Source organism: Schistocerca piceifrons, chromosome 8 (assembly GCF_021461385.2).
Source record: "Schistocerca piceifrons isolate TAMUIC-IGC-003096 chromosome 8, iqSchPice1.1, whole genome shotgun sequence".
Lineage (NCBI taxonomy): Eukaryota > Metazoa > Arthropoda > Insecta > Orthoptera > Acrididae > Schistocerca > Schistocerca piceifrons.
In genome coordinates, this window is record NC_060145.1 from 244,284,324 (window position 1) to 244,311,608 (window position 27,285).

The following is a 27,285-nucleotide window of genomic DNA, read 5'->3' on the forward strand; positions in this document are numbered from 1 at the left end:
GGTGCGTTCACCGCGATGTCGCCAAACACGGATGGGACCATCATGATGTTGTAAACAGAACCGGGATTCATCTGAAAAATTACGTCTTGCCCTTCGTGCACCCAGGTTCGTCGTTGAGTACACCATCGCAGGCGCTCCTGTCCGTGATGCAGCGTCAGGGTCGTAACACATCTGAAATGTAACGTCCACTGTTGAAAGTGCCGTCAATGAGAACACGAGGTGACCGAGACGTGTAACCAATGGCACCCCATACCATCACGCAGGATGATACGCCAGTATGACGATGACGAATACACACTTCAAAGGTGCGTTCACCGCGATGTCGCCAAACACGGATGGGACCATCATGATGTTGTAAACAGAACCGGGATTCATCTGAAAAATTACGTCTTGCCCTTCGTGCACCCAGGTTCGTCGTTGAGTACACCATCGCAGGCGCTCCTGTCCGTGATGCAGCGTCAGGGGTAACCGCAGCCATAGTCTCCGAGCTGATAATCCATGGTGCTGCAAACGTCGTCGAACTGTTCGTGAGATGGTAGTTGTCTTGCAAACGTCTCCATTTGTTGACTCAGAGATCGAGACGTGGCTGCACGATCCGTTACAGCCAAGCGGATAAGATGCCAGTCATCTCGACTGCTAGTGATACGAGGCCGTTGGGATCCAGCACGGCGTTCCGTATTACCATCCTGAACCCACTGATTCCATATTCTGCTAACAGTCATTGGATCTCGACGAGTGCGAGAAGCAATGTCGCGATACGATAAACCGTAATCGCGATAGGCTACAATCCGACCTTTATCAAAGTCGGAAACGTGATGGTACGCATTTCTCCTCCTCACACGATGCATCATAACAACGTTTCACCAGGCAACGCCGTTCAACTGCTGTTTGTGTATGAGAAATCGGTTGGAAACTTTCCTCACGTCAGCACGTTGTAGGTGTCGCCACCGGCGCCAACCTTGTGTGATTGCTCTAAAAAGCTAATCATTTGCATATCACAGCATCTTCGTCCAGTCGTTTAAATTTCGCGTCTGTTGCACGTCATCTTCGTGATGTAGCAATTTTAATGGCCAATAGTGTATACTGCGATACAGTGTATGAAGATTCCCGCTGCTGTGAGTTAACGAGCAGGCGTTATCAGTAGAATGCACCGCCCTACAAATGAAAGGTGGAGAAGATAGCTTGAGAACGAACCTGGGTCCTGCCGAAGTGTGCATATAAAGCTGTGGTTCACATATTACCATTAGCGCGCACGCTTTATATAATTTATATTTATCTCGTTATCTGTGTTGACTGCTTCTTAATTACGATTGCAGTAAATTTAATGTCCCATGTTTAGCTTACTTAAAGTTTTCATTTAATGTCATATGTGACTGACGGACTGCACTGACCAATCACGAGCGGGGGATAAGAGGGCAGGCACGAAACAGTCAGGCTACCTCGTCAGTCGTTATAGAGCAGTCTCTTACACTAACGACGTTTCGTGATAAGTTAAAAGTCAATCTAGCTGCGGCAAAAGTTTGTAAAAATTGTCTGGGACCAATAATCCGAAAGGCGAGCCCTCGGCATCGTTTATGTGCGGATCTATACGTCAACAAACTCTTGTTATGACAGTTGTTACGTATTATTATGGTGCTCCTTAACTGATAATTATGGACATCTTCATATTTTGACGGCGCATTGAGTGTTCCATTAAATTTCGGATGTGTGGCCAAATGAATTCTGCTCCTTCTAACATTTCGGTTGTGTGTCCTTTAGCCATCTACTGGATTAGCCGAAAGATCCACTGATAATTATAAATGGTGCATCAAAAAGAATCATCCGATTTGGGACGTCTGTATTTCTGAAAGTAATGAACATTTAAAATGAATTTTGTTTTTTAATGAACGGGAAACTCATAAAGTTTTTATTATAGTTTTTCAAGTGTGTTCAATATGCCCCCCTTGAGATGCACGGCATATGCCAATGCGGTATTAACGTTGTTCCTACGCTGCAGCGAACATGTCTTGAGTTACAACTTCCATAGCTGCCATTATAGAATGTCTCAGTTCATTCACTGTTATTGGCACATAAACAGAGCCTTTTATAAATCCCTACAAGGAATAATCACATACACTCAGGTCTTGTGACCTCGGAGGCCAGTAATGTGAGGCCGAATCATTTTGGCCAGTGTGACCGATCCATCGATGAGTAAATTTTTGATTTAGAATCTCCCGCACTTCCAGATGCCAGTGTGGTGGTGCCCCATCCTGTTGGTAAATGAAGTCGTTCGAATCAGTCCCCAAGTGTGGGGAAAGAAAGCATATCGCGACATGTGCTTTCTGTAACAGTTTTCTCGGCAAAGAAAAATGGACCATACACCTTTTCTCGCGAGACTGCACGAAACACATTAAATTTAGGAAGGTCCCTCTCATGTTGTACAACTGCATGTGGTTGTTTCGTACCCTATATTCTCACATTATGGCGGTTCAACTTTCCATTGAAATGAAATGTTGCCTCTTCACTAAACACTAAGCGTGGAAGAAACCTGTCATCCTCAGTCTTGTCAAGAACGAAATTACAGAACGCCACATGTTGTTGTTTGTCACCTTCAAGAAGAGCTTGCAATAACAGAATTTTGTATGGCCTCGTGTGTAAATGTCAACGCAACACATGTTGAGCTGTAGAACTGCAGGGCGAACGCATTTCTGCGGGCCGCTTGTGAAACTATGGAGGATGCGTTCAACGTCTGTGTCAGACTGTAGGCAACGATCCGGCGATTGGGCTTTACACAAACAACTTGTTTATTGGAATTGTTCATGCCATCGTCTAATGCTCTGTGCAGTAGGAGGATCCACACAATACCTGGTACGAAAATCACGACGAGCAGTCATTACTGAGCCACACTACGCAAAACTTAGAACACAAACCATTTTTACGAGAACGGAAGTGGGGTCACGCTGCTGGTACCTATCACAAACTATGTAAAACTCGAGAGTTTACTCATTCCAATAGTATGCTGTTCATGCACATATCTGGAATAACGTAATAGTTGCGATGTTTTAAAATCGGATGACACTTTTTGATACACCATGTATTCCACGACCTTTGATGTAAACTTTTATGCTAGACTGGCTCTGAGAAAATGTCCACTATAACATTTTTTCTTGACTGAAATTGAAATAATAATACTAAAAGAAGTCAGGTAGCGTCATAGTAATTTGAACTTTTATTATCTTAGTGTCGAAATATTTCCATTCACTACTCCCAAGATTCGATGTTACATGGATGCATGTTAGCATCTGCATCTGACGCAGAAGAAATCCAGTGATGACAACGACACACCTATGGAAGAGACGAGGTAAGTTTACATCTCCTCAATCAGGCTACGAGAGCATCTGGAGAAAATACTGGTGTGTTTTGGAAAATTGGAAATTTGTGGTAAGGTCTATGGGTCCAAACAGCGGACGTCATCGGTCCCTAGGCTTACGCACTATTTAATCTAACCTAAACTAAATTACACTAAGGACAACACACACACCCATGCCCGAGTGAGGACTCGAACCTCCGACGGGGTAGCCCCACGAACCGTGACAAGATGCCTCGACCGCACGGCTATGGTGTGTTTTCTCTTGAAATAGTCAACGTATCTCTCCACAAGCAACGATTCTCAAAGAACATCATGCGATGTTAGCGTGTCCCACGCCGTAGAGTGTCACGGCTGGAGCATTCCATATCTGTCCTAACTGGTTAATTAGTTACGGAAAGGTCGGAACGCTGCAGTGTCTTGAAACACTAGCAACGAATGACTGAATGAATAAGTGGCAATATTTCGATAGATAAAGAAGGAGACCACAGAAAACTTCACCCACACAGCAGTTAAACAAAGCCACAGCTGTTAATATTCACTGTTTATTCATATAGTACAACATACTAACTGTGAGTTGAGGGTTTCTGTTAATTTCTTAGCGCAGGAGTTTTACACTAGACTATTCTGCAGTTTTTATCCAGTGACCTTTTACGTCAGGCTGCCTGACGCGTCCCTGAGTAATGTTTCTGCAGCGATGGCCCAGCGGTCATTTTCCGACCAGAGTGAGTGCTGCGTTCGTGCCCAGGCCTAACCCCAGCAACGTTCTGTAGCCCTCTCTGTCGGCAACGTAGTTCACCTCGTGGACCGACCCTGCCGGGTCTTTCCACTTGTAGGAACCGCTCACCGCCAGCGCTCCGTCTTCCACGGCCCCACTCTCATCTCGCCCGCTACCGTCACTCAGAGTGAAGCTGAAAATTAAACAAGTTCACTTATTAAACCAAGCAAAATAAAGGAATAACCTAGTTGCATAGGAAGATTTAATAGGCAGTTTAACAATACAGGCAGATGCATATAGAGAGTATGTCATAATGAAACGGGCAACTGAAGATAACGCAGGAATAAGTTTGGAAGATGTTCTCTCGTTCTACATCTTTAGATAAATATAATACAGAGACCACTGAAAACATATCTACACTATTGGAAATGGAAAAAAGAACACATTGACACCGGTGTGTCAGACCCACCATACTTGCTCCGGACACTGCGAGAGGGCTGTACAAGCAATGATCACACGCATGGCACAGCGGACACACCAGGAACCGCGGTGTTGGCCGTCGAATGGCGCTAGCTGCGCAGCATTTGTGCACCGCCGCCGTCAGTGTCAGCCAGTTTGCCGTGGCATACGGAGCTCCATCGCAGTCTTTAACACTGGTAGCATGCCGCGACAGCGTGGACGTGAACCGTATGTGCAGTTGACGGACTTTGAGCGAGGGCGTATAGTGGGCATGCGGGAGGCCGGGTGGACATACCGCCGAATTGCTCAACACGTGGGGCGTGAGGTCTCCACAGGACATCGATGTTGTCGCCAGTGGTCGGCGGAAGGTGCACGTGCCCGTCGACCTGGGACCGGACCGCAGCGACGCACGGATGCACGCCAAGACCGTAGGATCCTACGCAGTGCCGTAGGGGACCGCACCGCCACTTCCCAGCAAATTAGGGACACTGTTGCTCCTGGGGTACCGGCGAGGACCATTCGCAACCGTCTCCATGAAGCTGGGCTACGGTCCCGCACACCGTTAGGCCGTCTTCCGCTCACGCCCCAACATCGTGCAGCCCGTCTCCAGTGGTGTCGCGACAGGCGTGAATGGAGGGACGAATGGAGACGTGTCGTCTTCAGCGATGAGAGTCGCTTCTGCCTTGGTGCCAATGATGGTCGTATGCGTGTTTGGCGCCGTGCAGGTGAGAGCCACAATCAGGACTGCATACGACCAAGGCACACAAGGCCAACACCCGGCATCATGGTGTGGGGAGCGATCTCCTACACTGGCCGTACACCACTGGTGATCGTCGAGGGGACACTAAATAGTGCACGGTACATCCAAACCGTCATCGAACCCATCGTTCTACCATTCCTAGACCGGCAAGGGAACTTGCTGTTCCAACAGGACAATGCACGTCCGCATGTATCCCGTGCCACCCAACGTGCTCTAGAAGGTGTAAGTCAACTACCCTGGCCAGCAAGATCTACGGATCTGTCCCCCATTGAGCATGTTTGGGACTGGATGAAGCGTCGTCTCACGCGGTCTGCACGTCCAGCACGAACGCTGGTCCAACTGAGGCGCCAGGTGGAAATGGCATGGCAAGCCGTTCCACAGGACCACATCCAGCATCTCTACGATCGTCTCCATGGGAGAATAGCAGCCTGCATTGCTGCGAAAGGTGGATATACACTGTACTAGTGCCGACATTGTGCATGCTCTGTTGCCTGTGTCTATGTGCCTGTGGTTCTGTCAGTGTGATCATGTGATGTATCTGACCCCAGGAATGTGTCAATAAAGTTTCCCCTTCCTGGGACAATGAATTCACGGTGTTCTTATTTCAATTTCCAGGAGTGCATTATAGCGAACCATTGTGCCATATCTTTCGAGATCCTGAATAAAAATGTGTGACCAAACATCAAGTTAGTAACACTACCGACCCACATGGTGTGACACGGCCTAGAATAATTGTGTACTCATATGTCGAACTACCACGCGCACTCGACCAGTTGCAGTCTAATTACAAATATTTGGAAGGGATGGAATATCTAATCATTCGTACGCTGAAGAGCCAAAGAAACTGGTGCACCTGCCTAATATGGTGTAGGGCCCCCGCGGGCATGCGAAGTGCCGCAGCATGACATGGCATGGAATCGACTAATATCTGAAGTGGTGCTGGAGGGAACTGACTCCATGAATCCTGCAAGGCTGTCCATAAATCTGTAAGAGTACCTGAGGATGGAAATCTCTTCTGAACAGCATGTTGCAAGGTATCCCAGATATGCTAAATAATGTTCATGTCGGGGGAGTTTAGTGGCCAGCGGAAGTGTAGGAACTCAGAAGAGTGTTCCCGGACTACTCTGTAGCAATTCTGGACGTGTGGGGTGTTGCATTTCCCTACTGGAATTGCCCAAGTCAATCTGAATGCACAATGGACACGAACAGATGCAGGGGAACGGAGAGGATGCTTGCGTACGTGTCACATGTCAGAGTCGTATCTAGATGCATCATGGGTCCCATATCGCTCCAACTGCACACACCCACAGCTTGAACAGTCCCCTGATGACATGCAGCGACCGTGGGTTCATGAGGTTGTCTCCATACCTGTACATGTCGATCCGCACGATTCAATCTCGAACTCATTTAAATCTTGATAACCTGCCTTTGTAGCAGCAGTAATCTATCTAACACCTGCGTCAGACACTTGTCTAAATAGACTTTGCCGATCGCAGCGCCGTATTTTGTCTGCTTACGTATCTCTGCATTTGAATATGCATGCCTATACCAGTTTCTTTCGCACTTCAGTGTACATTCCTACTTCAAGCATTTTTATGTTTATCTGATATTATGTTGTAGAAATTTGGTGAGGCAGAAGGAAAAGCATGGTAGCCTGCATGAAAATTTGTAGTAAATGTGCGGAATACGAGAACTCAGTTCGAAGAAAATCCGATGGTGGACTCGGAGAAAAAGTGGATGAGAGAACATGGTGAACTATACATAATTTGCTGAAACTGACCATGAAAATCACTGTTAAAAGCGGAGAAATAACGCTATCTACTTGCCCGTCTACTCTTTATGGAGTTTTCTGCTTGTTGAGGCTCCTGAGACGGAGCTCCCTGTGGAGGGAAAGTACTCGACAGCTCTAGTAATGTGATGACAGTGAAACAGTAACTCAGTAAGTGATCTCAGCAGACTGTGCCAGAAGGTAAGATTTATTCCATGTTCTGTATAAGCATATTGTTATACAGGCAATGATAGTGCATCTTATCATGGCGCCCGCGGTGTCCTAGCAGCAAATTCCAGCCCTGGAGGTCTTGGATTCATTCCGGATAGTGGTGGTGATGTGCCCCTCGTTCCATTTCGTTCATGATGGCCCGAGGTCCAGTCAGCCAGCTATCAAATATGTACAGGGATCTTTTCCGGAAGTAGAATGCGACCCGCGGCCTATTAGTGGCTTCTAGTCGTCGACTGCAATCTTAACATAAGTACGCCTTCCCTCACGTTCTCGAACTCCTGCACATCTGCAATACGGACTGTACATGTCGGCTGCTATCACAGCCGACTAACAGGCAACAGCAGGAAAGCCGATAAACTCGCACACTAAAGCTCAAATACACAGTCTACAGTGCGCTTCACTGTGCATCCGGTGTATGACCTATTCGACATTAGCTGACGATGGTCTGAATTGTTAGCGGTATGCTGATTCTGGTCGAGAAGCGGACGCCGGTACCCGGCTGCAGCCGCCAAATAACAATACCTCTCAACGTCAGAGGTTTCTGTCTGCATGATACCCACCACTAACTTGTCTAACCATTGCATGATCTGTGCAGATAGGAAGTAATCCGTTACTAGACTTATTACCCGACACGACTATCGCAAAGCTCTATTTTTCCCTTGCCTCTTACCATGCCACTCCCCCCCCCCCCCCCCCAAATGGTTCAAATGACTTTGAGCACAATGGGACTTTGCATCTGAGGTCATCAGTCCCCCCAACTTAGAACTACATAAACCTAATTAACCTAAGGACAACACACACATCCATGCCTGAGGCAGGATTCGAACCTGCCACCGTAGCGGTCGTGCGGTTCCAGACTGCAGCGCCTAGAACCGCTCGGCCACTCCGTCCGCCCCCCCCCCCCCTCTATCCTTCAAACCGCTACCATTCAATCAATTTTCGACTCAATATATCTCCAGGTGAGCGCTTGTTAATGGTTAATCATAACCAGATTCATCCAAACCTCACAATACCCACATCCTGCGAACGCCTCCCTTACTGAACACTAACCCCTGCGCAAAGATGGCAATAGACCTTTTGTGTTGATCATCATGTCAGTGGGGGCGTGGAAGGCTGTAAGTGAGTAGCCTTTACTTGTGTGTGTGTTACCGGAAATACAAACCTGGAAATGTGAACTGTCAACCTAAATGTACTACTTAACTCAAAAACCATTTCCCTTACAAGAAACAAAAAAGAATCCTGTGTGTGTGAACACCGATCTCATTCATAAGCAAGGAAATAAGTAAACCAGTAATTTCACACTCAGTGGACTTGGCGAGTGCGAACTGTTTTAAAATTCGTAACTGCTTAGAGAAAACTGTAATGTTGACCTGCATAAGAACATAACTTGAAACACACGAAACCTTCTACACTGTGATATGACCCTGGTAAAATAAAAAAAAAAAACTGACAGAACCTACACTGCAAAAAGGGAACGAAACAATCACAAAATACGAATCTCATCTGCCAAATGAAGTACTGCTTGAAACAGCAACACGGCAAGACTCCGCAGCAGATAAAAAAATACTGTTAAAAACTAGCTACAGTGGACCCAGGGAAACTGGGTCCATAGTGACTCAAACTTAGTACTGAAATTTCAGTTTGGAAGAAACTTGTCAAAGAAAACAATTACTTTTCTTTACAAATACTAACACATCCAATAACATCATCACAAAAGAGCCATCTTACAGGGGTTCCACCCTCCATTCTCATGAAGTCTAACATCAGGCTCCTGTCACATCCGAACGCCCCTCAGATGTGGATACTGCACAATGCCATCAGCCGGCCTCATGAAAATACACAATGAGGATCCCTCAAAATTCTTTCGGGGTCTGATAACACTATCCCACACGAGTATCCGGCTTCTCCATGTCCTTCAGAGTGATCTTCAATATCCGACACTGCACATGCCTGATAACAACATTAACACAAACAACACTAAGCCACTCTGGTCGACGTTCTACCCGTCACAGAAATTTGTAACTCGTATCTCTCAAATGGTATCTACGTGTATGAAGTTACATTGACTTCCGAACAATTGCTTAAGATTTTTAGCAGGCAGTGTATTTCAGAGAGACTATCGAGTCTGCTCACAGGAATGGGGTGTGGCGAAAAGAGGGTAATATTCTGACGAAGTATCTTCGACCAAGCTCTATACGGCCTACGTATTTCACTATACATGTGAAACTACCTCCAGCGCCAGGGACCGATGCCATTGAAGTTGTTGAATTGTTCCAAAATGGTAGCCTGTTGGGAACTGATCTGTTGTGGTGCCAACATGACGGTATGAAGCATTATAGTAACCAGGAACAGCTGAAACAAAACAAATAAAACCACATCTTAGTAATCAGTGGCAAAATTTTAATGCATGAAAACGTGGTACTTGTTTTACTCATATCTCGTAGTTCCACAATAAACCGAGAAATGACAGCTCTATCCATAATTTCAGATTCTCGCTAAGGCTGTCGCCACATGGCACCAATTAGCTAACGCTCACGTGGCGCTCTTTGATTTTAGCGACGTCACTTCCTGCTATTTGACATTGAGGAGCCATTTCGTCACGTGAAAATCAAAGAAAATCTGCGATATTTCGTCAAAGTGCCACGTGAAGTAGGACCAATAGGAAACAAGAACGCTCACTATGTCACAAGCAGAAAGCAAGACGCAATGCTGTAATTTTCGTATTCGGTAGAGGTTATACGTTGTAACCTGAGAATATGATGTGTGCTGTTTCTATTTCCCAGCATATTTAATGTTTCTAGAATGAATCGTTATTGGAACGGTACGATTTATTGCAACAAGCGTCATATTGATAGATAAACAATTTTCTTAGTTTCTTCGCGTTATAGGTCGCGTGGTAAGACAGTGAGTCGTTTTAAAGGCAACTGCTCATTGAAGAATCATGAACACGTGTCCTTCTTTTTAGGATTTCTTACAGTTAAGTATCAGTTAATAACATTATAACATAAAATACTCACAGAGCATCAGCGTAGTGTAGTTGATTAAGGCATCACATTACGGATCCGACGGTGGGTCGCGCTATATACATAACTTTTTTTTCACCTTCGTATTTCCTAAAGGCTTGTGAGACTTTCCTATGAAATTAATAGAAATAATTTCTGTAGTATTTGATGTTACACAAATAGTGCACTCCATGTCAGAATGATGTTTGTTCTATTTGGCGAACTTCTGTAAGCTGATGGCTCTGAGCACTATGGGACTCAACATCAATGGTCATCAGTCCCCTAATACTTAGAACTACTTAAACCTAACTAACCTAAGGACAGCACAGAACACCCAGTCATCACGAGGCAGAGAAAATCCCTGACCCCGCCGGGAATCGAACCCGGGAACCCGGGCGTGGGAAGCGAGAACGCTACCGCACGACCACGAGCTGTGGACTGTAAGCTGATGTCCTTAGTGAGTGGACATGTATCTTTAGTTTTTGTCTTATTACAGCTTTGCGGATACTGAAGTTCTATTTGTGCTTACCACAGACGGAACAGCATGACCAGCAAACGGTCAAGAAAGGAAATGTGTGTTTTAATAGAGCTAATGCAAGAATTCTATGTGCATCCATTTTCATGAACGAACTGTATGATTTTTTTACTTATTTATTGTGTTTCAATGCCCCATACGGGGCGTGCTGGCAGCAGTGCAGGCACCGCTCTTCAGCTGAGAGACAGTGATTACAGAACATGGAGACATTTAAAACAGCATAAAGGAGGAAATACGGCGAAACATACATATGACAGGGGGGACATAATGAAAAAGAGCGTAAAAAAGAGGGTGACTAAAAATTGTGATAAAGATCTAAAAACTGAAGACAAAAAACCACTCACTGTGATGAGTAAAAGAAACATAAGGGGTTCTCGCTGTTCTAGGCGCGCAGTCTGGAACCGCGCGACTGCTACGGTCGCAGGTACGAATCCTGCCTCGGGCATGGATGTGTGTGATGTCCTTAGGTTAGTTAGGTTTAAGTAGTTCTAAGTTCTAGGGGACTGATGACCACAGCTGTTAAGTCCCATAGTGCTCAGAGCCCATTTGAAACATAAGGCAAAGTACGGCTGGAGCGTAACATTAGCGATGGGTGGCGTAGCACATAACAATTACTGACAGCAACACTATGTATAGGTCCAGCACATGATTAAAATCACAACTCCTGACGTTACGGGAGAATAGCACCAAACACAGCACTGACGTAGTACTCCGACGAAGCTGAACAAACTGAGAGGATCTGCCAGGTGGATGGAGGCGAGGGAGAAGCGAAGAAAGGGGGGAGGGGCGGTGCTAGAGGGGGTTAGAGGGGGGAATACGGGCGGGGGGGCTCCCCAAAGGGCGCCGGGGTGGGAAGGACGGGGGAGGGAAACTGTCGAGGAGGTGATGCAGAGACTCAGAGGATGAAGCAGGAAAATCCGCTCTGGGAGAAGGAGCGGAGAGGAAAAGGGGGCTCTGAGGAGGGGGGAGGACAACAAGGCCAGCTACAGTTGGTAGGAAGGAACTGCATGATTTTAGAAGACAAGTATAGCTGACAACTGCTGCTAGAGAACACAGAGCGCAATGGAAATTGGAAATTTGTGGTAAGTATTAAGGAACCAAACTGCTGAGGTCATCAGTCCCTAACCTTAGACACTACTTAATCTAACTTAAAATAACGTATGTCAAGGACAACCACTCGAATCGCTGACGGGGGGGGGGGGGGGGGGAGCTGCACGAACCGTGGCACGGCGCCCTAGTCGGCACATCTACCTCCGACAGCACAATGTAACGTTGATTCTTTCACTGGTACAGATGTGACCTTCGCATTCTGTGCTGATCCAGTACCTTATCTCCTTTGTTATGGCTTTACTGCTCGCCGAATGGTGGTGGCTGTTTTGAGAGATGGCGTTCCAGCCTATATTACACATATAATCCGATTTTTTCGAAAACTATTAAGTGAAAAAAAGCTGATTTTCGGACATCGTATTGCTTCGTAGAGGACTACATTTCTTACCGCTGAATGTCATATTTACTGTGCAGCATCAAGTTAAGTAAAACAGGGCGCGAGATTAAGGATTTCACAGAGGTAAAAAACCATTGCATATACTGTACTTTTCATATAGTTCAATTCAGCCCAGACATTGCAGGACATTAAATGTAGATAAGATATCGAAATTTCGTTAACAATTGAGAGTAGAAGATTATCTTCTTTTACTCTCCAGTTATTGGATCTCCAAAGGACGCACCTATTCAGGTCCTTGCACACCACGAATTATGTGGTCACAAAAATCATCATATCTCTTAAACTACTGGAGAATGGGAATGATGCTTTTTGAAATGATAGCATACCATGAGGCACTTGTGTTTTATGTTAAATTCATGACGCTTTTTTATTCACTGAAATATGGAAGTAACTCGTCCCCAGCGTGAGAGGTCGGCTGCTCAGGACGCATTTAGATGTCAATAGCATTACAGGGAAACCCAAGCGGGGCGCACTACACTTCCGTAACAACTAGGATAATGCGTATCAGGACGCGTTAACACTCTCACAGTGACGAAAGTGATAAAAAGCTAGTGCCACGTGCCAACGGCGCCGTGTGCTTCTAGTGAATTTGTAAATCCCACCTGAATGCATATCAACGTTAGCTGCCTCGTCCCATGCGCCGAGGGCTTAATAGCAGCTTTGTGTGATGTGTGCATTTAAATACGGTGAAGTGTCGATAACATGGAAGCCAGTAGTGGTAACATATGTGGTGCTCTTACCAGGAAAATGCTTTACAGGGACGCTGTGAAGAAATTCGTGGATGATGTGGATAACTACGACTCAGGTAGAGATCCTGAATATGTTTTGAGCAAAATGCGCATGAAATGTTGTTTCCTAACAGGTAAATGTGAAAGAAGAAAACAATATTGTGTACCTTGCCACGGTTTACGTGAAATTCTGTGACAGCGTGATGGTACAAATATTAAGGTCCAACATTAATATTCCGGAAGGAATTTTTCACTCTGCAGCGGAATGTGCACTGATACGAATAGTTTAAAACTGTGTGCTGGATTAGGACTCGAACCAGAGAACTTTGAATTTCACGGGAAAGTGGTCTAACAGCTAAGCTACATGAGCACGACTAACGAATTATCCAGTACCTTATCTCCTTTGCTCGAATACTCGCAGAACTTCTCCTGCATACATTGCAGGATTAGCACTCCTAGACGAAGTGATACTGTGGGGACATGGCTAGCCACAGCCTGGTAGTTTGTTTCCAAAATGACATTTTCACTCTGCATCCAAGTGGGCGCTGATATGAAGCTTTCTAAAAGATTAGAACTGTGTGCAGAACTCGAACCCCTGAAATTTGGAATGTGTCAGATAAGGTTTGTGAAATTTTGAAGGTACCGGATATGGTTCTTATGGAATTTATGAACCTTTTATCCTTCAGATGTGGAACCTTTTGCTCTCATGACAACATTGGGGTGACGATGCCCTCAGATGAGTAAGCGATTTTATGTTTTACACCAAATAATGAAATTTAAATGTTCCGAAACCAGTCGTGTACACAAAAGAAGATTGTTGACTAAGCAACTGTTGCGCGGTTTCTTCATTATACAAAATGGTCTTACACAGTTGCGGCTATCCCATAAGAAAAGCTCTTCGAAACAAAGAGTGTCGTTTATTTAGGTGCAAATGTTAACGATACTGTACAGTGTTATAAGAACCACTATTTGCAAAGAAGGAACCTAAATCGTTCAGGAATAATTTCATTATAGCCCTACGTGGCTAAATGGAATATATCTTGTTAGTAAATTAAGTACGAAACAATAGGAATGTTTCCGGGAGTTTTGCCAATCGTCTTCTCCAGTACTAACAGTCATTGGTAATTGCATTACAGTACTGAGCATTCAAGAGTACAGAATAAGGCTGCAGAACATGAGAGGTGAAGTTCATTTTCAGCTGATGCTAAAATATGCAACAACAAGGAAGAAATGAGAGCGGGTTCGTGAACTGATGTTTGATCTACTCACAACACAGAACTGTGACGAGATAATAATGACTATGTAACTTAGATTAACAGTGAGATGATTATTATTACCTAATAATAATCGTACGGCAGTTACACAAGACTCAAGACTTTAGAAATACGAATAAAGTATTTGAGACCACTGATTGTACAAGTCACTATGCACACGTTACGAAGCAAACACGTGTCCGTTTGTGCACTCTATTTGAAAAAAAATAGCAAATTTTTTATCGCAGGTGTTCATTGCATTACTAAAAAAATTCACTTATAAGCATTGAAAACTTAGTAAACTACCCATACTTAATAAAGTATTCATTCCACAGCAAAGTTTTTATTATTGTCACCAACTTTCCTCATGCTATTTACCAAACAAGTGATCTGCACTCTCGCATATCGTACAGCGTTGCCCCTTTGAGCAACTTTATGCTGTCTTTTGCATGCTCACAAAAAATTGTCGCCTTTGCAAATACACTGATGGTCTTTAAAACTCACAACGCCGTATTACCAGCATCACATTGCTTAATGAACATGAAGGAAGATTACCGCATGCAGTTTATCGTTCCGCGATGTTGCTCCCACGACTTTAATGTGAGTATGTAAAAGCTGTATTGAGGAGAAAATCCAGTCAACTTAATGCAGGAAAACAACGACCCAAAACGACTAGCGCCGTAAACGGCATACGCGTTGCTTTCTCGGTCGTACATGTTCGTGCAGCCGTGTCACATACGTTAAAATACGACATAAGCTTGTTAGCAGTACGTTAAAAACCTACACGGCCAGAACAACGAAGGCTGGAGCACCAGGGGGTGTCAGCGTGATGACTATTGTTGCTGCCCCCACTGAGGTGACTGCAGAGAGAGATGCGGCGACGACACGAAAATGGTGCTCACAAACACAGTACTAGACGCAGGTGTGGTACCACGCTGTGTCTTCGGACGAGTCTCAGCACTGCTTATAGCATTACGGTAAACATGCCAGACTAGGAGAGCACATGTCATCAGATTGCATTCGTGTTCATAGAATTGTTCAAAATGGTTCAAATGGCTCTTAGCAGTATGGGACTTAACATCTGAGGTCATCAGTCCCGTAGACTTAGAAGTACTTAAAACCAACTAACCTAAGGATGTCACACACATCCATGCCCAAGGCATGATTCGAACCTGCGACCGTAGCAACAGCGCGGTTCCGGACTGAAGCGCCTAGAACCGCTCGGCCACAGCGGGCGGCGTCGAATTGTTAAAGGCCTAGGCCCAAGGTTGGATGCACAGTCGGCCGGGGTGGCCGAGCGGTTCTAGGAGCTAAAATCTGAAACCGCGCGATGGCTACGGTCGCAGGTTCTAATCCTGCCTCGGGCATGGATGTGTGTGATGTCCTTAGGTTAGTTAGGTTTAAGTAGTTCTAACTTCTAGGGGACTAATGACCTTAGAAGTTAAGTCCCATAGTGTCCCGAGCCATTTGGATACACAACATCCCTGATTCGCACAACCGATGACCGGTAACTTGGTCAGTAGGGGTGCCAAGGCCGGTGGGTGTGCGAAATCTACAAGAGATTCATTGCACAATCCCGCAACATAGTAACTGAAGTTTCAACATTGCCCGTGTTCTCTCAACCTACCTCTGTACAGAGGGTATTCGATTTTTGCCCTGGCCGGCACATTCTTCCCACATCTTACCTGCAGAAAACACCTGACCACGGGCTGGCGAGAGATTAACAAGTCATAGCTCTCCAGTCGCCACAGATGACATAACCTCATTTGTGATCCGCGCTCAGTTGGGCTCGATGCCTACTCAGGTTAGAGACAGTGTTGCTGCCAGAACCGGAAGCTCTATGGGTTAAATTTTGTTCCGTTCATATTCTCTAACCACCCACAAATATAATATATTTTTCCTTGTATACTGAATACACATAATAAGCATTATTTCACTATTTGCTACCCTCCGTAGTATTGTGATTTTAAAAGCCAATCGTGTACATTCATGTTATGTTCTCCAGAGTCTTGTAATTTCTAGCACCCACATAAGTCTACAGCAAGACTTCGCTTCAAAAGGAACTGGACGAATAACGAACAACTGTGAAACTTGATCACCCGGGCATTTGAAGCTAATAACAACAAACTCTGTGAAAGCTGACTGACTCTTTAGTCACTGATGAATAATGTTTGATTTCTGATTTCCGAGAGCCACAGTTTCGACCACGCTTTATGTGTTGTAGTTGCTAAAGTAATTAACGATCTCTACCGACTAGTTTGCTGAATCTGGTGAGTTTCAGTTGTTTTTTTACGTCATCCAAGAGACAGTAACTCGCACACGCATTTTCGTTTTTAGATTCACAAGAAATCTGTCTTGTCCGACAAACTTGGTGAAATTTAGTTTGGGTTAGTTATTTGCGTATTCTACGAGTAATACACTGAAGAGCCAAAACACTATGACCGCCACATAGCCTGAAATTGCATGCCATCTGGTTATGTTGTAGCAGGTCACGCGTTGAAGGAAGTACAAGGCGACGTCAGAACGCCGTAAAAAGAGAATCAGTGCTCAGAATGACGTTAAATTTGAACGAAATATTATCTATGGACAATGAAAGTCTCTGAACAAAAACAACTAACGAAAATTTTACCACAAGATGGCACTATGAGCTGTAGTCTATGCAGAGCAAACGGCGCGATCTACACGGCTGCTCCTGAGTTTTGGTCTGAGACGCTCGGCATGAACACAGGATCGCGCGCTGCTGGTAAAGCTCTTTTACAAGAATGGTGATTGTACGCCAGCAGCTCTGCAGAAGGTCTGGAAGCTTAAGTATTCGAAAAGAGGTTCTTTTGAAGAGCGATGTGGCAGAAAGACGAAAACAACCGAGGCGATGTCATTAGAAGATGTGGCCACAGCACTGTAGGAGGGGCCGAGCGGTGGTGTGCTAACGTGCAGTGCACAGGGATTTGCCCGAAATTTGTACATTCCTGTGAGCACAACGCATAAAATTCTACGAAACATCCTGCAATGCTATCCATACAAAATTACCTATGTTCAGGAGTTGCTTCGTGGTCAGCTGGCAGTAAGACAAACGTTCACCCCAGAATTCCTTGCTTGCGTGGAAGTGGACAATGAATAGCCACAGAAGACTCTCTAGACAGTCGGAACCCGTTTCCATCTCCAGGGACATGTCAGTATACAAAATTGCGGAATGTGGACAACGAAAAATCCGCTCGCACATCATCAGGTACGGATTTGTCCTGAAAAGGTGACTGTGTGGTGCGCGTCCACGGCATCGTTTATCTTAAGGCCATATTTTGTCGAGGAGATAGGTCCTTTGGGTGGATGTGTGGGTAGGGCCATTTTTATGCAGGACGCTCTCCTCTGCACATTGCATACCCAGTGAAGCTGCTCCTGCAGAGGCATTTTGGAAAGGATAAAATTATCAGCCGTCATTTCCCTACAGCCTGACAGTCCAGATCACCTGGTCTTAATCCCTGTCACTTCTGGCTGTGGGATTATCTGAAGGTTCATGTTGCGCAACGCATCCTGAACGCCTCCCTTGAGATACTCAGATCTGCTGTCGCACTTGCCCTTCCTCGATTTCAAACTGTGACAGAAAACGGGGGACAGCAATAGAAGTTGAACATATCAAATCTGACATAATTTTATACAGCCGAGGTGGCTATACTTACTTTCTGTAATTACGTTAACGAACGTTTGCTGGACTTCAGCCTATAACAATGTTTAACATTTCAAAATGTCATTCTTGCCTTTTATGCGTTTTTAGCCTCATGACAATTTAAACCCGATTTTTCCCATCCGATATTTGTACCGCCTTGTCGTGTGGATGGTCTTATCTAAGCATCAGTGCGCAACTATTTAACGTCAAACTTGATACATCATGCACATTTCACAGAACGGTTGTTTTAATGCCCAACTCACACCGTATGCGTCGCATTGCGATTCACCTGTCATTTGTACCGGAAGCCATTTTCGTTATGACGTTTACAGTGCTAACTAGTGGGATATTTTCGTTACCTTTCTGGTTTCCACAATGTTTCCCCCTTCTTCGATAATTTTCAGTTAAAATATGACGTCAAATTGAGAAGTAGTTTGTTTTTCACAACGTTTAGAAATTGGAATGATTCAAATGGTTCAAATGGCTCTGAGCACTATGAGACTTAACTTCTGAGGTCATCAGTCCCCTAGAACGTAGAACTACTTGAACCTAACTAACCGAAGGACATCACACACATCCATGCCCGAGGGAGGATTCGAACCTGCGACTGTAGCGGTCACGCGGTTCTAGACTGCAGCGCCTAGAACCGCCCGGCCTCCCCGTCCGGGTTAGAAATTGGAACTTTATTTATAATTACCCAGTACACTTCCTGAACAGAGGCAAGTGAGGAGTCATTCTATCGAGGATACGAGCCGCAGATGGGGAAGTTCACTGACATACGTGACTTTAACATGGGTCTCATGGGTAAGGGCAAGGAATGGGCATCAGGAACGGCAGATCGCTTTCATGCGCGCTATCGGTGTGAGCAGCTTGGGAAAATTATTGATGGGCGATTAAACGATGAGTTGGCAAGGCAGAACTTGGAGATCGAATACTTGTCCTCTGCGTATAGCATGATGAGCGGCGATCTGTGGCAGATATGACGATAGAGCACAGTGTTGACGCACACAAATGTGTTCCAGAGCAAACGTCTAGTGCACAATGTAGAACTCTGAATTTGACATTCGACCACGTCTAGGCTTTTCCATGTTGATCCAACGACGTCCACATTTACAATTTCAGTTCACATGAGATCTTTGAGATTGTACCGCAGTTCAACGGAAACGCTTCAACTGGTCGGACGAACTACGTTTCCAGTTACTTCAGGTTTGTTGTTTGTGCGCTTATATCGACATGCAGGGGAACAGGTGCCCGAAACATGCACTGCGCCACAGAGAAGCGGATGGATGGGAGCAGTTTAATGTTGTTGGGGGTATTCACCTAGGATTCCGTTGGGCCTGTGGTAGTAATAGAAGGCAAAACGGCAGCTATGGACTACCTCATGATTACAGTGGATCAGCTGCATTTATTCACTATTAATGCCTTCCTCGATGGCAATGGCATGATCTAGTGGGATACCTACCGCGCTACACTGGTTTTTGAGGAGCATTATAGTGAACTGAATAGAGTCCTTGGCAAAGAAATTCTCACCGTATGAAGCGGTTGAAACTCTCCTGGGACTTTACTGGCTACAAGCTCTGCGCACTAAGCGTACGGGCCTGTAATAAACGATAATTGCCTTATGTGCACATAGACATCTCGTGCCACATACTCCAGAAATTTACGAAGCAGTGGTGGTCGGTTACCAGAGGCTAATGTGCTACGGCATACTGTGAGTATCTTACTAAAATTACGCCATTGTAGTTCGAACGCGAACCAGAAATTCAAAAAACTACTGGTCGCTACATTACAGCACATTGGTGTTATTTTGCATGAGCCGCCACTGCTACCAAGCACTTACTGTATCCATGCCACACAGAATGACCACTGTATTGCTCTCCGGAGGTGTACCAGCAACATATTTAGCAGATCGTCAACATGTATTACCTACTTGTGGCTACGATGTAGGACACATATTTATTTCTACAAATATATAGAATTTTCTCAGTGGAAATGAGGCAAGATAAAGACATATTACGTAATTATTTTTACATTAATCTTAAACTAAATTTAAATTTAATAATTGTGGTGTTTCAGAATGTAGTATTGGAATAACAGGAGTTGTCAATGAAAATTTAATTGCATTTGTTTTCAGCTTAGTTGAGTACCTCTGGATGGTGTTCAGCTGTTGGTGGCCGCTGCTATTGTTTCCATAATGTTGTCACTTTCTTAACATGATCGTAAGACAGTAAATAGACCGCGAGTCTGTTGTTAGCATACCTTGTCTGCGTGGAATTCCAAATGACATTAATGTAGAGCAATATGCCAAGTTATGTTTTCCTCGTCGAAATGAGCGCCGAATTAAATTATTATCAACGTCAGCACCAGACATATATATATTCACTAGCTTTTCAGAAGCGCTTGCTAGAAGTCTTCATTTCAGAAATGAACTGATTTCTGTTCGTAGGTTTTGATGTGTGTAATACACATAAATTTCTAACAATTTGAAACATATGTCATAGTCACAGGGAAATTCATTAGCTTCGTGGTACATCCAGACCGAGCACAAAAAAATTATCACCCCATTAATTCATATGTAAGAATATACTTTACCAAGTTTAGTGACATGACTATCAAAGTGCTATCTGAAACACTGAGAAGAAGAATTCTTATAGAGACTACCAGCAATAAATCGCAGGACGACCACGTTAAACGTTTTTCGTGAAGTAGGTAGATATCGAAGAACCACCCAGCAGATTAATCGACATTTCCTTATTTCGGTTTACTGGCCGCTGAACGTGCACAACAGATTTCTGGGTTCTCGAGTCAGAAGTCTCTGTATGCTGTTCATTGTCCGATATATCGCTATCAAAGCGCTTGTTATTCCAAACTGTCGCATTGAAACCTTGTATGTACTGAACTGAGCTGTAAAGGTTACCGATAGGCTTATTGACCCTCGCAGTGCTGCTATTTTCCAATTTGGGTTAACGCCTCGTGTCACACAGAATTTTGGGTGGGTCGTCATCCTTGGCGTCTCTCATGAGCCATTAGTGAATCTAAGAATGTACTATAATGCCAAAAGTAATCAAACATCAGCACATATTTCCTTTTATCTGCTAATGAAGTACTGCACTGAGAAGCACACAGATGTTGGTCACAAATTGTGTAGTATTCGCCTTACGTGAATTGCGACGCGTGGTTCGGTGATGGAATGGATAAGTGTCATACTGCAATTACAAGAGCTCATATCCTCACTTCCTAACTGATCCTGGATGTTTTTCTTTCACATGTAAATTCATAATCCCGGAAAAAGCATAGTACATGTGAAAATTTGGGAGTGGCACTGTGGTTAGGAATCCAGGCGCAATATTAGGTTCCCCGATAACTGAGAAAGTCAGTTAGAAGATAGGAGGAAGCATACGGTGATCTGTCTCCAATCACTGTTCAAGCGAACGTATGGACTTAACTTTAGTGAATACATCGTCTTACACAAAGTGGTGGGATTTTCGAAAACCAAAGACATATGAAAATGTACAATGTGGAAAACTACTATACGGAAAGGCACAAGACCTATCGAACAAGAATCTCATTTACTTAACGCTTGAGCCCTTCCGTTAGCTCGTTTGCAAAAGTGAGAACATTAACATGGTTCATTTGTAAATTACTCCTGCACCTACACACCTACATAACCCGCGAGGTGGGGGAGGGTTCCCTGTGACAGCAATATGGTCGTTTCCTTTCCCGCTCCACTCGCAGATAGAGGGAGGGAAAAACAATGTCTATATATCTCCGAATCATAAACAATTTCATGTATCTTACCCTCGTGTTCCTTATACGAAATGTATGTTGATGGCATTAGGATCGTTCTGTCATCAGCTTCAAATTCCGGTTCTCTAGATTTCCTCAATGGTGTCCCTCCAAAATAACGTCGCCTTGCTTCCAGGGATTCCTGTTTGGAATAGAGGTCGAGGTGGCGCAGTGGTTAGCACACTGGACTCACATTCGCGAGCACGAGGTTCATACTCGCGCTCGACCACCCATAATTAGGTTTTCCGTGATTTCCCTAAATCGCTGAAGTCAAATGCCGGGATGGTTCGTTTGCAGGGGTACGGCCGATTTCCTTCCTCATCCCTGACACAATCAGGGCTTATGCTCCGTCTCTAATGATCTCGTTCTCGACGGGATGTTAACCTTAATCTTCCCTTCCTTCCCATTTCAGTTCTCGAAGTATCTCTGTAACACTTAAGTGTTGTTCGTATCTACCGGCAACAAAACTAGCAGCCCGCCTCTGAGTTGATTCGATGTCTTCCTGGAATCTGACCTTGTGCAGATCCCTAACATTCGAGCTGCGTTCAAGAGTAGGTCGTACTAGCGTCATATATGAGGTCTCATTTACAGACGAATCATCCTTTTCTAAAAGTCTCCCAATAAACCGAAATCGACCATTCGCCTCCCCTACCACAATCCTGACATTTACGTTCCATTTCATATCGCTTTGCAACATTGCTCTCAGATATTTAAACGACGTGACTGTATCAGTCAGGACACTAGTAACTCGACACTACGGACTGTATTCGAACATTACGGGCTTGTTTCCTTACTCATACGCATTAACTTGCGTTTTTCTACATTTAGACCTAGCTCTCATTCACTACACCAACCAGAAGTTTTGTCTTTCTCGTATCATTCTACAGTCACTCACCTTCGACACCTTCCAGTACTCCACAAAATATCATCAGAAAACAAACGATGATTGCTGTCCATCCCGTCCGGCAGGTGATTTATGTGTACAGAAAATAGCAGCGGTCCTGTCACACTTCACTGGGATACTCCTGACGATAATCTTGTCTTTGATGACCGCTCACCATCGAGGACAATCCTACGGGTTCCTTCACTTCGAGCTAGCTTCCTCAACAGCCCACTCTGCGGTACCGTGTCAAAAATTTTCCAGGAATCTGAGAATATGGAATCTGTTTGTCTCCATATCAAATGTAATACCAAAGAATGAAGTAACAGGTAAAGGTGTCCAGGACTTCCTAAGGAAAGAATGGTGTAAAATACTAACAAATTCGATACTGGGAACAAAATGCAAGCCATGCATACACGCAGTTATATAGCATCACTAACGAAGACAAGGTAGTATAGACAATGTAAAGGAACCTCGTCTCCACTAATTTATAAAATATGAGACTTTCACAATTAGTACATACACAAATTTCACGCAGCCGCTGAAGTATTTTAGGTTAAGGCCTCAAAACCACGAAAATTTGTAATGGGAGTTACACATACGCTGTAATAATCAGTTGTCATTTACAGTTTTCTTCCTTGTAATGTTGTGATCAATTGCTTTAAGCTTTTTTTGAAAATGTTTAGTTGTGAAACGTGTTATGAGGACGTTAATTTAACATTTCCCTTCATTTTAAAATTTTTCCACTTTAAAAGCTTCTTTTTAAAGTTTTCCACTTTAAACTGTGTTATTTTATCCTACTGGAAACCAAAATGTGTTAATTTACTGCCTGTGAAGATGAAATTCTGTTTTACTTGAAGACAAAGCTGCAAGTCTAACAAGAAGAAAGGTCGGTTACTTAAGATACCTTACATTTAATCTATGTCCTTTTCTTTATTATTTTCATATCTACAAGAATCACACAATTCACTGAAGGGGGAAATACTGTCGTCACAAACCAGAAACTTTCGTTTCGAAAAATTGAGTTAAAAATAAGACAGAAGATAGCTCAGTCGGCGAAAGGCAAATGTTCGAGGCTTCTATTTCCGGTCCGTCACACTGTTTCAACTTACCAGGAGGTATTATAACCACATTTTTAAAGGAGCATAAGTTGGTTGTGCTAGCAAAATAATATTGAAATGTGTGTGAAACCTTATGTCACTTAACTGCTAAGGTCATCAGTCCCTAAGCTTACACACTACTTAACCTAAATTATCTTAAGGACACACACACACACACACACACCCATGCCCGAGAGAGGACTCGATCCTCCGCCGGGACCAGCCGCACAGTCCATGGCTGCAGCGCTGAGACCGCTCGGCTAATCCCGCGCGGCGGTTGTACTAGCAGGACCGTATTTCGGACCTATAGGCATCCCTCGGGTGAACCTGTCGTGAGCTCAATAGCAGGCGAAATTTCGTGATAGCGAACACACAAAGACTACTTTTTAGAGCAATATTAGAAAAAAAAGACTCATACACAGCATACAAGGGCGATGCACTTGAGGACAATATTATGGAAATGGAAGAGGATGTAGATGAAGATGAAATGGGAGATACGATACTGCGTGAAGAGTTTGACAGAGCACTGAAGGACCTGAGTCGAAACAAGGCCCCCGGAGTATACAACACTCCATTGGAACTACTGACGGCCTTGGGAGAGCCAGTCCTGACAAAACTCTACCATCTGGTGAGCAAGATGTATGAAACAGGCGAAATACCCTCAGACTTCAAGAAGAATAAAATAATTCCAATAGCAAAGAAAGCAGGTGTTGACAGATGTGAAAATTACCGAACAATCAGTTTAATAAGTCACAGCTGCAAAATACTAACACGAATTCTTTACAAACGAATGGAAAAACTAGTAGAAGCTGACCTCGGGGAAGATCAGTTTGGATTCCGTAGAAATACTGGAACACGTGAGGCAGTACTGACCTTACGACTTATCTTAGAAGAAAGATTAAGGAAAGGCAAACCTACGTTTCTAGCATTTGTAGACTTAGAGAAAGCTTTTGACAATGTTGACTGGAATACTCTCTTTCAAATTCTAAAGGTGGCATGGGTAAAATACAGGGAGCGAAAGACTATTTACAACTTGTACAGAAACCAGATGGGAGTTATAAGAGTTGAGGGACATGAAAGGGAAGCAGTGGTGGGGAAGGGAGTAAGACAGGGTTGTAGCCTCTCCCCGATGTTATTCAATCTCTATATTGAGCAAGCAGTAAAGGAAACAAAAGAAAAATTTGGAGTAGGTATTAAAATCCATGGAGAAGAAATAAAAACTTTGAGGTTCGCCGATGACATTGTAATTCTTTCAGAGACAGCAAAGGACTTGGAAGAGCAGTTGAACGGAATGGATGGTGTCTTGAAGGGAGGATATAAGATAAACATCAACAAAAGCAAAACGAGGATAATGGAATGTAGTCGAGTTAAGTCGGGTGATGCTGAGGGTATTAGATTAGGAAATGAGACACTTAAAGTAGTAAAGGAGTTTTGCTATTTGGGGAGCAAAATAACTGAAGATGGACGAAGTAGAGAGGATATAAAATGTAGACTGGCAATGGCAAGGAAAGCGTTTCTGAAGAAGAGAAATTTGATAACATCGAGTATAGATTTAAGTGTCAGGAAGTTATTTCTGAAAGTATTTGTATGGAGTGTAGCCATGTATGGAAGTCAAACATGAACGGTAAATAGTTTGGACAAGAAGAGAATAGAAGCTTTTGAAATGTGGTGCTACAGAAGAATGCTGAAGATTAGATGGGTAGATCACATAACTAATGAGGAAGTATTGAATAGGATTGGGGAGAGGAGAAGTTTGTGGCACAACTTGACCAGAAGAAGGGATCGGTTGGTAGGACATGTTCTGAGGCATCAAGGGATCACCAATTTAGTATTGGAGGGCAGCGTGGAGGGTAAAAATCATAAGGGGAGACCAAGAGATGAATACACTAAGCAGATTCAGAAGGATGTAGGTTGCAGTAGGTACTGGGAGATGAAGAAGCTTGCACAGGATAGAGTAGCATGGAGAGCTGCATCAAACCAGTCTCAGGACTGAAGACCACAACAACAACAACAACAACAACACAGCATTTAAGCTATTTAATTTAATTGCGTCTTATTTGCTATACAATTGTCGATGGTTTTAAAGTTATGAGTATAGATAGTGAAAAGAACAGGATTTATTAATGCATTATATGTGAACGTTTAAACTGCTGCCCGCAACTTGTATATTACAAAGAAAGATCAAGTAGGAATTCAAGTTCATGCAAAATTTCCTACTACAGTTTCGAAAATTACATGTCGTAGCTATAAGCAAGCATGCTTGTAAGGCAAATTGAAGATAGCAAAAGGAATGTAACAAGTAAGCAAAATTTACTCATCTATAATTAATCATTAGGTAATATTTGATTAAATTATCTCTCAAACACCAAGCATTAAAGTAAAAGTTTCTAATAGGCTCTTAAGTGCTCTAATTTTTGAAGTCTTATTGGAGTGGCAGCGACCGTATTTAACAGCATAACAAAACATTCGGTATAGATCGCATCGAATATTCATTGTTGATTTTGGTAACCCGTTTCAGTCAAGAGTGGCCATCATTAGACCAGAGACCCCTTAATGACGTGTGGGGCCGACTCACGGACCTGCAGTACGCATCAAAACCTACCAGCCGAGAATTGCACGATGAACACTTTTTCTGTTAGCGTTACTTAAGTTGATAACAATATTAGTTACGATCAGTATTAATTGTTTTCGTTATAGGCTTATTTAGTTTGCGCCTTGACTTCATACTAATGAAGACTCTAACAACGCAACATGAAATACCAGAATTTCTTTAACAATTCTTGTAAAACTCTTTTTGATTTTACCAGTTGAATTGTTAAGCATTTTACGGGCGCCACTCGAGTGAGTGCGAAGTTATAGTGCTGAACGCCGATCAGTTGTGCACTGAAAGATTCATTCGAATGAGTCCACATAAAATAATTATGTCAACGTATTTAATGATTATAATGGGCCCTTCAATACAATATTAAAACAAAGAATCTATTAATTTTACATTTTTTTGCTGGCTACTTCTGTATCCGAATGATTAGTAAAAAAAAAAAAAAAAGTGAGAGAGAACTGGAAGCAGAGGAGAAAGCTTACCGCTGGAGTGCTCATTATCCGTGCAACGTTGCAGGACAAGTGTAAGGCAGGTATGAGCAGCACCGGTTCACGGGGCTTCTTTTATAGGGTCGCTCTGTGAAGGTTTTCATGACGCAGCTCTGCTGTAGTCGAAACACCGCTGCTGCTTCTCGAAACTGCGGTATTGGCGGACGAATTTACTGTGCACATTGGCCAGGAGAGAGATACGGACGTACCCAAGGTCACAGTTCTGGGCGATGTTGCGTTGTATGCATGGGAGATAAGCTCAGGAGAGATCTCAGAACAGTAGAACAGTATTGTGTCAGCTGCGATATTTTATATGTAAGTACGAGTGCCAATGTGAAAATAGTCAGATGCCTGCGTTGTAGTTTTCAGTCCGAAGACTAGTTTAGCTTGCATATCGTGTGCAACCCTCTTCTTATCTGCGTGACTAACGCAGCTTGCATCCATGTGAACCGTCTTACCGTACCGTG

At 43.8% G+C, this 27,285-nt stretch overlaps 1 protein-coding gene across 1 annotated transcript; it reads right to left on the reverse strand.

Moving 5' to 3' along the window:
• Positions 1 to 3,877: 3,877 nt before the first annotated feature.
• On the reverse strand, positions 3,878 to 26,921 carry LOC124712017 (larval cuticle protein 65Ag1-like). Its single transcript, XM_047242309.1, has 3 exons — positions 26,813 to 26,921; positions 9,513 to 9,634; positions 3,878 to 4,257 (listed from the first exon to the last, which is right to left on the reverse strand). The coding sequence occupies exons 1-3, from the start codon at positions 26,825 to 26,827 to the stop codon at positions 4,056 to 4,058; spliced, it is 339 nt and encodes a 112-aa protein (XP_047098265.1). The 5' UTR covers positions 26,828 to 26,921; the 3' UTR covers positions 3,878 to 4,055.
• Positions 26,922 to 27,285: the final 364 nt, after the last annotated feature.

What these genes read in the sequence shown, in the direction of transcription:
- LOC124712017 (XM_047242309.1), bottom strand. An exon ending in ATCGGTCCCTGGCGCTGGAG is followed by an intron (nt 4,258 to 9,512) that starts GTAGTTTCACAT and finishes TTTAATTTTCAG; the next exon opens with CTTCACTCTGAGTGACGGTA.